Source organism: Dunckerocampus dactyliophorus, chromosome 4, assembly GCF_027744805.1.
Source record: "Dunckerocampus dactyliophorus isolate RoL2022-P2 chromosome 4, RoL_Ddac_1.1, whole genome shotgun sequence".
Taxonomy (NCBI): Eukaryota; Metazoa; Chordata; class Actinopteri; order Syngnathiformes; family Syngnathidae; genus Dunckerocampus; species Dunckerocampus dactyliophorus.
The window spans coordinates 11,959,605-11,975,631 of NC_072822.1; the positions used below are offsets into that span (position 1 = coordinate 11,959,605).

Here is a 16,027-nt window from a genome sequence, read left to right on the forward strand (position 1 = left end):
CACAGTGTAGAGCAAAGTGTAAAGCACAGCTAATGGATTTTAGGGAGTCACATTTTAGACACATACTATTTACCAGATGACAAAGATGGATTTTAGAGAACAGCTGCATGGATAGCGGGAGGTTGTCGACCTCCATTGAAATAAATGATGCTTGCAATGTCAAGAACTAAAACAGCAGTTGAAAGTCAGATATTTTCACAAAGCTAAAAGCAGATAAATTGGAGCTGATTACCAAGAGGATGTGGGTCACAGTCGAAGTCTATATGCTTCATGCTGATTAAGTGTAGAAAGTCTCTCCATGTTGTACTTTAAAACAGATCAAATATTGTAATTTCTGCTGCTCGAACCATAATATGCATCAGCACTGCCAGCACTGAACAATTAGTTACTGTTAATGACACATACACTATGATGAGGACCTAATTTTTCTCAGAACTGTTTAAAATCATGCGTTATAACTAGAAATGCATGGTCATAGGTGACCACAATGTATCCACTGGACCTCCTCCAACTGTTTATGATACTGTACAAAACAATCAGGCTGCAGGAAAACAGTCATCTGTTATTAATTCAAATGTTAACTATGCTTTGAATGTCACTGAATACACAGGAAAGCCTCCTATACTACAAAAACAAACAGCTGTAATTTTAGCAAATGTCTCACAAAACAAGAATTATATTTTGACTCACAAATGCATCAATGTATTTTTATAAAAAGGTGACAGCAGAACATTCCATTGCTTTTATTGCAACAAATACTGGGCACTAATGTGGAGTACGTCAGCCATATTTGTGGAATGTGTTGCGACCATTTTTCTGGAGTGTATTACAGCGAAAATAATCCAGTGATAAACATTATACATTAACTTTACGTAGATTTTCCAACCATATTAATACATGGATGTAAACTATGATAGGCATGTCTTCACTGATACACATAAAAATATTATTATTGCTTGATAATACTGCATAATACTGGATTTATACTGCGAGAAAAAAGAAAGGCACAATATTACTTGTTTCTACAATTCATCACAACGGTGTTTGGATAGTGAGAAACAGAGCTCCTCTCTATAAAACTACTTTACCACTGCATTGTAATCCCAAGCAAATCTGCCCTCAACCCCTCCACGCTTCTCTGTCCACATCATTAGTGATGCATATTCTTCTGCACAATTTTCCTCTTCACCTGCCTCAGATCCAATGCTGCCTACTCCAGGCCGTTGTTTCCACCCATTAGGCACTCTTGAAATTAGTGGAGGATATCATGGTCCGCTTGTGTGGAGCAGAGCAAACAGATTGACAGATGGACAGTCCCAGAGACGCGCAGCAGAGATAAGAGGATTCGGCCAGCTTGTTGTTGCTCTTGGTCTTGCTTCAACTCTTTGCACACAAAGCTGCTGCATAGAGGAGATGGCCTGGAGTCATGTGCACACAGGGAAGACAACAGAGACTAAAAAGGGGAGCAAGATAGAAGTTTTTTACTTGCCTTCAACTTCTAAACCATCCAGTGTTGCGCTGTTCCTTCATTTGTCATGATCAGGCTGCTAGAAGATACTTCTGCTCAGTCTTTTTCTTTTCCGTCTCTGGCGTAAAAACAGGCACTTGCGGGTGTTTTGACGGCACTTTGCAGGCCTTGTAGAGGACCAAGAAAAGGATGAGGATGAGCACGCCCACGGCGGAGTTGCATACAATGGCGGCGATGGCCCACACCGACAGGCCCATCCTCAGTTCGTGCTCCATAGTCAAGCGGAGAGAAGGGCTCAGTGGACGCTTCCACAGTATTCACTTCCTGTACCACGTCATTGAGGGCCTAAAAGACACAACACAATGCTTTTCATTTCCAGACCCATGCACACACACACGCACACGCACGCGCACACACACACCGCACAGCAAACAAAAACACATGTCTGGCCACAGCGAGTCTGTCACGTGGATGTGCTGACTCCACAAGAGAGCTGAGCTCTATAAAGATTACTTTGTTTCAGCCAAGTCTGTCACTAAGCCAAGGTGCTTTTAAACCTGCAAACTGGAATCCATGTGTGCATGACAGGAACAACAGTGATAATATAATACAGTGAAACATTTTTAAAAAGTCAAAAAATGAACATGGTCTTTACTCCAATGATTTTCTCGGGTGCATCATATTATAACTGTCATGTTTGTCATGTCATGTTTTTGTTGTTAAGTGTACGTCCTAACTCCTAGTATCTATTTTCTAGCTTGGATGTACACACAGTAGTGAGAAAAAGTGTTTGCTCCAATTCCTGATTTTTTTATTTTTTGCACGTTTGTCACACTTAAATGTTTCAGTTCATCAAACAAATTTAAATATTAGTCAAAGACTAGACAACTGAACACAAAAAGCACTTTTTAAATGAAACATTTTATTATTAAGGGAGGAAAAAAATCCAAACCTACATGGCATTGTGTGAAAAAGTGATCGCCACCCCTGTTAAAACATAACTGAGATGAATTGAGATCTATCAGTCTGGAAATGGTTATAAAGCCATTTCTAAAGCTTTGGGACTCCAGCGAACCACAGTGAGAGCCATTATCCACAAATGGCGGAAACATTGGAACAGTGGTGAACTTTCCCAGGAGTGGCCGGCCATGCAAAATTACCCCAAGAGCGCAGCAATGACTCATTCAAGAGGTCACAAAAGACCCCACAACAACATCAAAAGAACTGCAGGCCTCACTTGCCTCAGATAAGGTCAGTTTTCATGACTCCACCATTAGAAAGACCAAAACCACTGCTGAACAAAAACAACATTAAGGCTCGTCTCCATTTTGCCAGAAAACATCTTGATGATCCCCAAGGCCTTTGGGAAAATACTCTGTGGTCTGACAAGACAAAAGTTGAACTTTTTGGAAGGTGTGTGTGTCCTGTTACATCTGGCTTAAAAGTAACACATTTCAGAAAAAAAACATCATACCAGCAGGATAATATGGTGGTGGTAGTGTGATGGTCTGGGGCTGTTTTGCTGCTTCAGGACCTGGCGGACTTGCTGTGATAAATGGAACCATGAATTCTGCTGTCTACCAAAATATCCTGAAGGAGAATGTCCGGCCATCTGTTTGTGACTTCAAGCTGAAACCAACTTGTGTTCTGCAGCAGGACAATGATCCAAAACACACCAGCAAGTCCACCTCCGAATGGCTGAAGAAAACCAAAATGAGAACTTTGGAGTGGCCTAGTCAAAGTCCTGACCTGAATACTATTGAGATGCTGTGGCATGACCTTAAATAGGCGGTTCATGCTGGAAAACCCTCCAATGTGGCTGAATTACAACAATTCTGCAAAGATGAGTGGGCCAAAATTCCTCCACAGCACTGTAAGAGACTCATTACAAGTTATCACAAACGCTTGATTGCAGTTGTTGCTGCTAAGGGTGGCCCAACCAGTTATTAGGTTTAGGGGGCAATTACTTTTTTACACAGGGCCATGTAGGGTTGGATTTTTTTTCTCCCTTAATAATAAAAAGTTTCATTTAAAAACAGAATTTTGTGTTAAGTTGTGTTGTCACTGACTAATATGTAAATTTGGTTGATGATCTGAAACAAACAAGTGTGACAATATGCAAAAAAATAAGACAGGAAGGCGGCAAACGCTTTTTCCCACCACTGTATGTGTACTGTGTTTGTACGCGTGTGTGTGCATTTTTTAAATACCATTTGCATTTTTTAAAAATGTGTCCTTATATAGGGATCTTTTGTTATGTTTACTCCTTGATTAATCGTGTGTTTTTGCAAGGATTTAATGATACTTGCATAGATGGCAGGTCTCCAGCAGAATGGTTGCTTGCCTCAGAAAACAGAAAATTAAATAATACCATTCTAACAAGCACTGTTGTAATGTTTCAGCTGCAGTGTGTTCAAGGAGAACATGTGAGAATTTGATCAGGTTACACAGGTGTGTGTGTGCGTGTGTGTGTGTGTGTGTGTGTGTGTGCTTCTTCAAATAAAGAGAAGACGCACACCAACTATGCACACCTAATGCATTTATAATGAGGGCTCATTAGGTATGCCTCTCTTGCATATATCCTAACCTCTAAGAGGGATTACTGTCAATATATCAGAAACCCACAGGATTGCAAAACCATTTCCAAAACTTGCCATTAGGTTTTATCACAAGCAAAAAGTGAAATCGAAATGACAGTTTTGATTAGGGCTAAAGTGGGGAATGTGTGCTGGGGAGAGGTGTCGAATGATGAGAGTAATGTAGTGTAAAACAGTGTACATGCTGTAAGAAAACGGACTTCTCACACCGCATACTCATTAGAACTTATTTTCATGTCATCACAAGAACAAATGCACTGACTGGCCGCAGTATTAGGTACTGTACGTCTGACATAATCTCCGTGTGCAAATGGAAGGTTTATCCTTATATCCTTTTTTGAAGATTCATTTTTTTGAGGTGAAGAGCCGTATTTGGTAACTTTGACTAACATGACACATCATGTTTGACTATTGAATTATCCGGCTATTTAGAAAATAATGGCTGTGTGTTAAGTTATTCATTCATTCATTTCTGATGCCGCTTGTCCTCACTAGGGTGGCGGGGATATGCTGGAGCCTATCCCAGCTGACTTTTGGGCAAGAGGCGGTGTGCACCCTGGACTGGTCGTCAACTAATCGCAGGGCACATATACCATTCACACCTATGAACAATTTAGAGCAGGGGTCTCAAACACAATTTACCTGGGGGCCGCTGGAGGTAGAGTCTGAGTGTGGCTGGGCTGCATCAAGTATTGAGAGTAGGGCTGGGAATCTCAGGGTACCTCACGATACGACACGTGATACATGGCTCACAGTAACAATAATATCTTGATACAGTAATAGGGTGAATCAAATAAATAAATAAATAATTTCACAGTTTATATTTTGCTGCATTCAACTGGGATAGGCTCCAGCTTACCCGTGACCCTAATGAAGAAAAGCTGTATAGAAAATGGGTGGAATTTTTTTACCACATTTTTAAAGTGACTCACTCACTCTTAGTTCAGTGCAGGCTTATGTGTGCATCCTACGAGTAACAACAGTAATCTTTGACGACAAGTCGCGGGCCGCAAAATGTGACTCGGCGGGCCGCAAATGGCCCACGGGACACGAGTTTGAGACCACTGATTTAGAGTCTCCAATTAAAATAACATGCATATTTTTGGAATGTGGGAGGAAGCCGGAGTACCCGGAGAAAACCCACACACGCTCGGGGAGAAAATGCAAATTCCACTCAGAGATACCCAAACGGAGATACAAACCCAGATCTTCCAGATCGCCACCACTGGGCCCCCGTGAGGTTATTTTCAGTGGATAGTAAATCAACACTGCTATACAAGGTGTAGACTGACTACTACTATTTTTGTGAGGGGTGTACTCACTTTTTACGCCTCACTAGGGTAACCAATCAGCCAGTTAGTGAAGAATGGTAATGACTGTAATGAAAATGTTGTAACTAAACAATGAAAACATGTTGTATATTCTAATGATGTGTAGCTATTATAAATATAATAATAATGGTTAAAAATATTGAAAAAGTTACAATGTTTAAAAAAGTTTCATGATTAATCTCCAACATTCACTTTCTCTGGTTAAAATATTAAAGTATTTTGAGGGTTAAAAAATCATTGGTCTAAAAACACGTGCATGCTCCCTGAGGCAACAGTCAATAGACTGATAACAGCAGTGCGTCTGTTATGCAACGTCTGTGCAAGAAGCTTTGAGTCTAAAACGGACACAATTCCTCTCACATGCATATTTCTGTTCCCCCAGCATAATGTAACATTTGTGTTTTTTGCCCACATACGCCTGTAATGTAAATGTAAATGCGTGCAAACATTACAGAAAGAATGCTGTCTTTGTCTAAACATGCATCACATGCAACATGGAGCATGCAGCAAGTACACTTGTGCATGGAATTCAGGTGAGCTTTTGCATAATGCATCCATTTTGCAGAGTGAGGCACCTTCATCTCATGTGACAAATTACCTGCTCATTGAACAACCACCTGCAGCATGTATGCAGCTCAACTGCAAATGTCAAAATTGGTGTAGTGAAAGACCACATTCAGATAGTTTCTGTATGGAAGAGGAGTTCAGAAAATGGTAAGAACATCAAGTAAAATGTAAACATAATGCTATTTTAGCTTTTGGTAAGTATAGCAAGTTCAAGTTGAATTATGCAAAGTGAAAATAAATGACTAGGTAATTAAATTGATCAGTGCATAGGCTTTAGGCAAAAGTTGAAGGCAACCCTTAGAATGAACTTAATTAAAATGACAACTGTGTCGTGTTGCTGGTCTTTTATGTGTTCTTAGAATGTCTATATTGAACCAGGACCTGGAAAAACACGTTTCATTGCACTATGTACACTGTTAATGGTTGACAATGACATGACACTCGAGCCTTATAGAATAGACAAAACTGCAAAAATCAAGAAGTTAGAAAGTTTCTAGTGGCTAAAGTTTATACTGCGTGTGAACACCCCTACACTAGAACAACAGCAGCAGCAATCTACACTTAACTGGGTTTGAACCCCAATTAATGTCATTGCAAATGAATGTAGCTGGACTTCTATTTACTAGGGATGCTCCGATCGATCCACAGATGTTATGTCAAAGGTTGATGTCAAATAGTACAAAAATTCCATCCATCCATCCATTTTCTATGCCGCTTCTCCTCATTAGGGTCGCGGGGGTATGCTCAAGCCTATCCCAGCTGACTTGGGATACACCCTGGACTGGTCGCCAGCCAATGGCAGGGCTCATATAGACAAACAGCCATTCACACTCACATTCATACCTATGGACAATTTAGAGTCGCCAATTAACCTAACATGCATGTTTTTGGAATGTGGGAGGAAACCACACACGCACGGGGAGAACATGCAAACTCCACACAGAAAATGCCCAATGGAAATTCGAACCCAGAGCTTCCCGATCTCCAGACTGTGACTGTGTGGCCAACATGCTAACCACTAGACCACCGTGCGGCCACTAGCACAAAAATTGTTTCACAAAAATAAAGGTAGAAAAAACATCTGCACATAAATGTATTTTTTAAGGATGACCTATTTGCCAGGTGTCCTTGGAATTGTCTAACGGTGGCCCGGGCCAATCGCACTCATCATAAATAACTTGAAAAATGTTATGTGATCAGTATCGGCCAATCTCACTCATGGATGATCGGATGATCAGAATCGGCAGCATAAAACCCTGATTGAAGCATCCCATACTATTTACTGTTTTACTATATTAAAATGGCTACTGTCTTAATAAAACAAAGCTTGTGGTGTAGACTTTTGCAAATTACTGTACTGTACTTCATGTGGTTTTCTGTCATCCATCAACATACACTCAGAGTTAACCATACTACATTTTATGTTTTAAGGATAAGAAAGCAGTTTTAGGAAATTCTAAAAGTGGGATATTTTGGCATTAAGCTTACTTTTTTTGCCCAGAAAATCCTCCCACGCTTTTTAAGTTTGTTTTCCTCTGCTTGACGCTCCTCTGCTCCAAAGCATGCATGCACGTTTTCAGCATAGAGCTGCAAGTCCAGTTCAATAGAGCTTTGCAGGGGGCGGGAAAGTCTTCTGTTGGAAGTAGGTCACCAAAGTGAGTCCGAGCCCTTGGCAGTGTGTGCTTGATGAGCCAGCACGCCGCCGGTTAGCCCTGGAGGAGTCCCAGTTGCTTCCCAGTGACGGTTGACAGGATGCAGCACGGCTGGGAGAGATAGCACTGCCACTATACTGTAGTGGGGCTGTGCATCAGTGCATGGTCCCTCCCCTGTTACACACACCCATCCTTTCTATCATTCACCCTCCCTCTACCTTCACATCTGAGCTGTTAATAGAAAAGATACTCTTGGAACATCCTATCAAGAGCTTTACGTCTCACACCTTGGTGACAGTCCAACCAATGTCACTTTCAAGATCCCAAAGTGTCTATAATCTGTCATAATCTATTTTGGGGGCTAAACCAATGAAAGAGCTGTTGGGTTTGTCATAAGCCGAAGAGTGCCATGCTTTTGAATACTCTATTAGCATAAAATGTATTTTATTTACTGTATCAGTTTCATGTAAAATTACCTTGAGATTTATATTGTTTTTTACAAAGTATTTAACCAGTTTGGATACACTATATGTGCTAATTATAGCCCGGGTGTTTGTGTACCTAAACCACAAAAAGGACAAGGCGTTAATTGAAAGTAGGTGAACCAGGTATGGAGTACATTTAGGAAAGTAGAAAGGAAATGTAGCTCTCTTTGACCACATGGTCATTTATTACAAGTATATTGCACAACACAGCAGCAACAGAACCAATGTTGTCATACCAATAAGGGGCAAACTGCTCAGCCAGCATCAATACCACTGATGAGTTCATTGTGAACAACAGTATGGCAAGTGTGACACGCGTGAGTTTCCCACCAACAACTGACAAGCATAACCAGCATTTTAAAGTGCATGCAGAGGTAGATAAACTTGCTAGATGCTGATAGCTCATGACACTTCAAAGGCAGCTACTTCCATCTTGTGGACATGATTCCAAACTACATCAGGAGGTTGCTAGTGTTGTTTGACCCTGCACTACTCAGAGACCTCAGTGGTTGTTTGCTTTTGTAGTCTGTGATTATAAGAGACTCTGAGGTTAATTGAACAGAGGTGTTGCTGGAGCATTTGCCGTAGTTGTGAACATGTGCAACCCCCCCGGCTGCATAATGACAATGGATTGGGACAAATATTTGGCCATGGACTTTTTGGTTCAGACTGCCCCCACCTCAACCCCCATGAGGACCCTCCTCTTATTTATATATTTTTTAAAAACTGCCCAGGGTTGGAAGCAAAGCTTCTGCCTTGTTGTGGGGAGAGTATGCTACTGCACCAACAGACTGACAGCAAGACATGTGAATTTTGCAATTTTTTTCTCTACTTTTTGACAGAGCCTCGGACGAACTTGATGCTGCATTCACGGGCCACGGCAGCGATGCGCATCCTTTGCACAAAATAAGCCCCATGGATCGTGGGGCCCTATGTACATCGCTTGATCTGTGTGTCAGGAGGGGCAGCTCTGACTGTGACAACTTGTCCACTATGTTGTGTTTTGTCTGCAGCGGCATGTTGCTGGGCTGGCCCGAGAGATCGTTATCGTAGTTACCAAGGCAAGGCACAACATTAAATACCTGTATACAAATAAATAAACATCCGTCAATTGGCCCATTATTGATCGGCCCACCGGGAAAAGTCCCGTTACTCCTGATGGCCAGTCCGCCCGGTACAGTCTCATTCACACTCATCACACCGTCCAGTATTTCTGCAGATCTCCTTGAGACTTGGCACAGGGACCTTATGTCATTTTCCTTGATACTGTATGTAACGGATGCCAGCCAGTGTGGATATGCAAATGTATGTTGGTAAGCATCACTCCCTGATGCCTTAAAAATTGCTCTGGATGTCAAGTTGACGTTGTTGAGCTTTTAGCTTGACAGCCAGCTTTCTTGACTCTCATTTGGTGGAATGTGGTGCTGGCTGAACCCGGCGAGTTACACATACACTTTCATTTGAAAAGGGTTTGTTTTAAACTTTATTTTGACATGCAGACCACAATCTTTCCACCTTGGTGGAGGGCTGCACTCTACATAGAGCTCCTTTATAGGTTTTATTGTGGTTGTAGTTTGCAGTGGTGTAGAACTGCGCTGCATTGTACTGGGATCAAATATTTTGGTAACCTAATCTAACTATAAAATATTACACTGATGTAGTGTGGTTCTATACCACTGCAAACTACAACCACAATATTAAAACAAAAGGCACCCTGTTAGTTATTTAGTATGCAACATCCTTCTCCCTTACTTTTCCACCCAGACGAGTTCCCTCCCCTTTTTTTGTGGTTACTATGCAGCACAACAGCAAGTATCCCTGTCCTACTTCCTTTGTCTCTCTGTTTGGGAATAACCAGGGTACTGTGACCCCATAAGTTCATGCAGACAAAAGCATTCTTCTGAGGCCACCAACGTTCTCCCCTGACACTGGTTTCTGACACAAAGTTCACTAAAAAGAAACTCACTTGGAGAAGCGGTTTAAATTATTGCAATTCATTATTTTTTACTTTGAAGACAGTGTTTCTTCGACACAAGCAGGAGTTTAATTAGATGATAAATGTATGACCTGATGATAGTAATCAAGCAATCAAATGAACCAACAATGTAAATGGATAGTGTGAGATGATACAAGAATGTTACTTGGCAATAAAAAATGGCATATACCTATATCCATCTTTATTTACTTTCAATAGGTTTAAAGGAATATTACTGAGAGACTTATGGACACCTATATCTCTCCCTCTCTCTCTCTCTCTCTCACTCACACACACACTGTAATTATTTCTTTTATCTCACTCTTTCAACTTCTCATACTCTCGTACTCAATTTCTCCATCAAAATGTCCTGCAAATGTGACCAATTATATGTGTGAGGCAGGGGCATAATTTAATTTTATTATTATTAGTAATATCACTGGGCATGACTCTCACATAGAGGCCTCATCACATCGAGGCAAATAAATGAGAGAAGTGTTAATCTCACTTTTGCCATTGTAACCCTCTTCATTTTGTGTTATCACAAGAATATGAGGGCAGATTCCCCAGCTGAGCGATACGGCGTTCATAAAGAGAGGCCATGGAAGGATATTAGTCTCATATTTTATATGCCTGGTTCGTTCCATAATGGAACTGAAACCAACGTCTGATGGTATTTAGCTGCTTGCTTTTTGAGAGCTGATTTCAGACGGTCTCTCATGGCTTCACTTTGGCTCAAATCAGAGGGAGCGTTGTCAGGCCCAATTCCATAACATGCGTGTGTGAGGACACCTGCTGGATACTTGTTGACATTGTTGCTAGTTGTTCTTTACTCAGCTAATCATGTTTTGACTGGGAGATCATCTGTTCAACTAAACACAAGACAAATGCACACAGATAGGTAAGTTTTATTGATGCTCCATCATATTTAGTTGTTCATCATGACCTAAAAAGAAATGTAGATTTTTTAAAAATGAGCTCAAACATAAAATGCACGTTTTTTCACAAAAGGTGGATTTTTTTTCTGCCTATACCTGATCAATCCAGTCATTGAAAGCGGACACACGGGTGAAGACGGTGGGTTTCTTCTCGTAGTTGCAGCCCAGCCCAGAGACGAAGCTTGCAATGCCGTGCACCTCCCACACGCCTTCCATGTTCTTACAGTTCAGAGGGCCGCCTGAGTCACCCTGAGAGCAGGAGGAGACGTGTAGGCCGTTATGTTCTATTTTCTTAGCGGAACTATACTGACTAGGTATGTCACTTATTACCAAGGTTGACGTAGAGTTATTGTTTTTCCATTTCACAGTGGTTTACGTATTTTTACACTTCTGGAGACAATTGACCAAAATCAAGAAATTCACCAACGCCATTAAGGTGTTTTCTTTCTAGGAATGGAAAACATCTTTACACTTGCATTAATAATGTTAAAAGATTTGATAATGGCAACAGCTTGACCCATGGAACAGATTTTTCTCTCTCCGTTATTTAGAATGGGACTAATTGGAAGAAATGTGCCTCAGAGGCTCCCCTTAATAGCCGGCTGTAGCCATTCCAAGATGCTGCACCAGTCTGACTGGACACTCAGTAATTGCTATGATATTTTGGAAATGACCTCCACATCAATACGACAATGTTTTGACATTCACTCAGTTTTATAGATGTGCAAGTCTTGAATGAGTTGTTCAAAACTTGCAATTTTTTTTTACTGAATCGGGACTCACGGGTACCTCGTCTCTGTTAACTCGTTCACTCACCCCAGCTACCGCTCACTCAATGAAAAAAGAAAGCCAAGTAACACGTCAGGGCTTCATTAAATGCGAGACAAGTGTGTGTGTGGGGGTGAGAGGTGGGGGGGAGACAGGGTGAGTGCACATGCACTCTGTGACGGGTGACTTGTGTGAATTGACTACCCTATAAACAACTTCTTGTGCATGTGTGAGTGCCTATTTATTATATGTCGTGCAGTATGTGCACGCAGCAATGGCTTTCATTTTAGAATAGAATACAGGATAGAACCTTGTTGCAGAAACAATGCTATAGAAGTAGTCCAGCTAGAGCAATATTACAGTGGTTATACTGTTCCCCACTAAATTCTCCAGTGAACATGCTACAGTGGAACCTAAATTGTGCAAGCCATATAATTCATTATGTTTTTTTTAATTGTTTTTTTTTAAGTAGTCTAAAAAAAACCAACAAACTTACATTACATCCAGCCACAACTCCGTCCCCACCAGCACACACCATGGTGGTCCTGACAGCGATGCCCCACCAGTCAGGCTGCGAGCAAGTAGGGTGGTCAGCCACTGGCATCAAAGCCTGCTGCAGCTTATCAGCAATGGGGCCTCCGGCTAGAACACACAGCCACAGTGTGTGAACAACCACATGGACTATAGCTGCTGGCAGCAGGCTCCACAGGCGATTGCAAATCTTCAATTTAGGACTATTAACTCCCTAAAATGATTTAGCCAAGTTCTCATGCATGTTATTTTCACCCCAACTCTGGTCTCCTTGGGTTACCGCTGGTTTAGATCCAAACATCAAGACTCTAAAGGCATTGTGAAGGTACTGAACTGTAAAAAATGGAAATAAAAAGCCACTTACTGTACAGTCTGCCCCATCCAGTGATGTAGCAAGGGTAGAGGTTGGTCAGCAGGGTACCGGCAGGAGGGATGCACGCCAGCTGAACCTGGTCGCTTAAAGTCACTGGCTCAGACAGTTTGATCATGGCAATGTCGTTACTGCGTGAGAGAGACAGAGGACAGCATTTTTACTTGAGGACAATGTAGGAACCACACACAAAAAGTATGTTTGTTACCAAACAATCTCTCATTCTACAGAAAACACAAAAACAACAGAAAATGCTGCAATATGCATGCCAGGCCAGTACTAGGTGATGCATGCATGCGCACCAATAGCGCTCTCAAATATTAACCCAAAACATTTTGAAAGTTGATTTTGTCAGCATATACAGTATGTAGGCTTATCGTAAATGCTCTAATTGGGGCTTTTATTTACCAAGCAAGCAAAATTTGAAAGTTTGTGTATCACAGGCGTAGGTGCATCAAGCAGCAATGTTCCGCAGGCGGAGACACCTGTGCTTCAAACTGGTTGTGAAAGAAAGGCCAACATGACAATGCTGTCAGCCATTTTTAGTTGAGAACAATGCAGTGTGACTATGCACAGATGCACCACTCCATTTTTACTTGTATTCTGCGTGCTACGAGCAGAAGTGAATTTCACCTTCACCTTCCCAGAGAGTCTTACCCAAAAGCCACAAAGATGGGGTTCCATTTCTCATGCACGATGATCTTCTCAGGCAAGATGGCCTTGGAGCCGATCTCCTCCTCCACAAGGTTGTGTTTTCCCACAAACACCCTGTAGGAGAGCTTGTTGCTGCAAGGTGGGGCACACACGATTTTTATTTGAGTTCATTTAGTGTTAAATCCCAACAGAAGTTAGAGAGTACAGATTTAATACCATGCTTCGAAACTGAACATGAGCAAGTACTCCGCTCCCCTTGGACTGACCCAACATTACAAAACTGAATTTAAATGTGAGAAATAATGTGGTCAAGCGAGGTGGTTTTTCAACCTTTTTGACTCAATGGGTCAAAGGTTCATGGTAACATTAGGAAAGTAGCTTGGCAATACAGATCCACCAAAATATTTTATGGCCATTAGGATCGACATTTTGTAACTTAAGTTATTGTTGATGATGATGTGTCCCTGAACACCTCACTACAAGGTCAAAGACCTACAAATTTTTCCCAGGCCATATTCTTGATTACCAGTTCAAAGCTGTCGTTGTGTTTGTGTGATGCTGTCGGTTGGTATTTCTTTTTGTGCGCACGTAGGTTCCTACTTGATGCAGTGAGCAGCAGTCATGACCCAGTTGGCAGCAATCAGAGATCCCCCACATGTGTGCCTCCATTCTCCATCCCTCTCATACTGAAGAGAGATCTGCAAATGGAACACACACACACACGCACACACACAGGTGCACAAAGAAGGTTTTGGCGATGGATAGCAGTGCTGACTCATTTCAGAGGCAAACATCTAATTACTGCTCTTTCAACAGCCCCTGAGTCTGTCAGCTAAGAAGCAGATGCCAGGATGATGGCATTTGCCAGCAGATATCAAAAGTCAGACAGATGTGTGATGCGGACATATTAACCTACCTGCCAGGGCCAGCTGTGAGGCTTGGCATCTTCTCCATTGACCACACGGGAAGTCAGGGGCTCGATGGGTGGGGTGCCGCACCCTAGGGCTGCAGGAAGAGGACGTGTGAAGGGCAACAGGTGGAAGAACAAATTCATGTTTTTTTTTTTTGACTGATTGATTAAAACATTGGCTTTTCCATATAGAAACTGTAGGGCAGTAGCTACAGTAACCATCCACAGCCCTCATATTAATGCAGATATATGTTTATGATCGTAATGTAATATTACAACTTAATTATTTTTTCTCACAATAAAATGTTGTAGTTTTTTCACATAATCCAACTTAATTCTTGCAAAATTAAAAATGACTTTTTTTGGAAATGTCACAATTTTATTATATGTTATTGTTCTTCTATTTTGTGAAATCACACGTTTTTTCTCATAAAAATCTAAACCTTGTTTTGTTCTGACTTTTTGTCAAACTTATGTGACGTTTTGTTTTTGCAATTTTACAGTGAACATTGTCATTAGATGGACCATCACACACACATGCGCACACATGCACACACACGCGCGCGCACACGTACGCACACACACACACACACACACACACACACACACGCACGCACACGTAAACAGGAGTGAAAGAGCCCAGATGTTCTTACCAGCAGCAATGAGCACTGAGGCCAACACAATGGGGATCATGTTGATTGATGCTTCTCGAAAGAGCCCGCACAACACTCACCTGCTTTTAAACTTTCCTCCGCAGGCAACACCTCCCTCTTTGGGATGCGGTTACACACACTATTGGTTTGTCTTAGACCCCCAACAATCAAGGTAAGCCAATGGCAATGTGGCCCACACAGGTGGCTACTCTGGAACATTTCTCATGACCTTCATTATGTCCACTTATTATGTACAAGTTGACCTAAAAAAGGTTTAACTGTGTTTGGTGTTTTTTTTTTAATACGTCACATAACAATACAACTCCCTGTCATATTCTTCTTAAATACAACCTTTATTCCCTTCAAATGACCCTTCACTGTAACCTGGAATTAAATGCTTGCATAAGAGCCTGGGAAACCAACATCTGGATTGCTGGCACATGGTATGCTTGCTCTGAAATGCAAAATGAAAATGCAACCAAAGAAGCATTAGAATAATAAATAACCAGATGGTGTCATCAGCGCGGCTAATATTGGCAGTGAGGCATAACTTTGGCATTGTAAACATCTACTAAATCTGCCCTCTGCCTAATTTTATGAGCATATGTATGATGAACAATTATTTTGACGTCAGGCATTTTTTTTAATTTTATTGTGAAGTGAAATGTGTCACTATCAATAATGTGACAGTGACAATGTGACATCATTTGTTCCAAGCATGTTATTAAACTGTGGCTCAGCATTTTTATACATGACATACTAAATCTATCAATGGTTGCTTGTATATAATAAGTACACTGTAATAAGTAAGAGGTAATTTATAGTATTCAGAACTGAACCAAACCAGGTCACATTTGTGTTTGTTGCATGACAAATCAGTCTGTCCATTTACACATCCTTTGAAGGAAAAAAATAACACAGTCTAGAACAGGGGTCACCAACGTGGTGCCCGCGGGCACCAGGTAGCCCCCCACGACCACATGAGGTGCCCGCAAGCCTGCTTTTCATTCAGGTTTTCAGTTAATAATGAAAGAACAGTAGAAAGAAATGCATTCTGAAATACAAAATGTGAGTTGTGGACACCAGCATTTTGTTAATGTTCTGGTAAAACAAGCATATTCGCTTTGT

General features: G+C 41.4%; 1 protein-coding gene and 1 long non-coding RNA gene across 2 annotated transcripts; both read right to left on the bottom strand.

Annotated features, from left to right (window-relative positions):
* Positions 1-728: 728 nt before the first annotated feature.
* LOC129180363 (uncharacterized) lies at positions 729-7,907 on the bottom strand. Its single transcript, XR_008570143.1, has 2 exons — positions 7,452-7,907; positions 729-1,813 (listed from the first exon to the last, which is right to left on the bottom strand). It is a non-coding gene; the product is annotated as an uncharacterized LOC129180363 (long non-coding RNA).
* A 3,060-nt stretch (positions 7,908-10,967) lies between these two features.
* On the bottom strand, positions 10,968-14,978 carry ela3l (elastase 3 like). Its single transcript, XM_054773935.1, has 8 exons — positions 14,900-14,978; positions 14,253-14,341; positions 13,937-14,034; positions 13,340-13,468; positions 12,677-12,813; positions 12,278-12,423; positions 11,110-11,262; positions 10,968-11,021 (listed from the first exon to the last, which is right to left on the bottom strand). Exons 1-8 carry the CDS (start codon positions 14,937-14,939, stop codon positions 11,004-11,006), a joined length of 810 nt encoding a protein of 269 aa, XP_054629910.1. The 5' UTR covers positions 14,940-14,978; the 3' UTR covers positions 10,968-11,003.
* Between the last annotated feature and the right edge of the window lie 1,049 nt (positions 14,979-16,027).

What these genes read in the sequence shown, in the direction of transcription:
- ela3l (XM_054773935.1), bottom strand. Translation starts at nt 14,939, where the DNA reads ATGATCCCCATTGTGTTGGCCTCAGTGCTCATTGCTGCTG. An exon ending in ACTGCTGCTCACTGCATCAA is followed by an intron (nt 13,469 to 13,936) that starts GTAGGAACCTAC and finishes CCCACCTTGCAG; the next exon opens with CAACAAGCTCTCCTACAGGG. An exon ending in TGGATGGGGCAGACTGTACA is followed by an intron (nt 12,424 to 12,676) that starts GTAAGTGGCTTT and finishes TGTGTGTTCTAG; the next exon opens with CCGGAGGCCCCATTGCTGAT.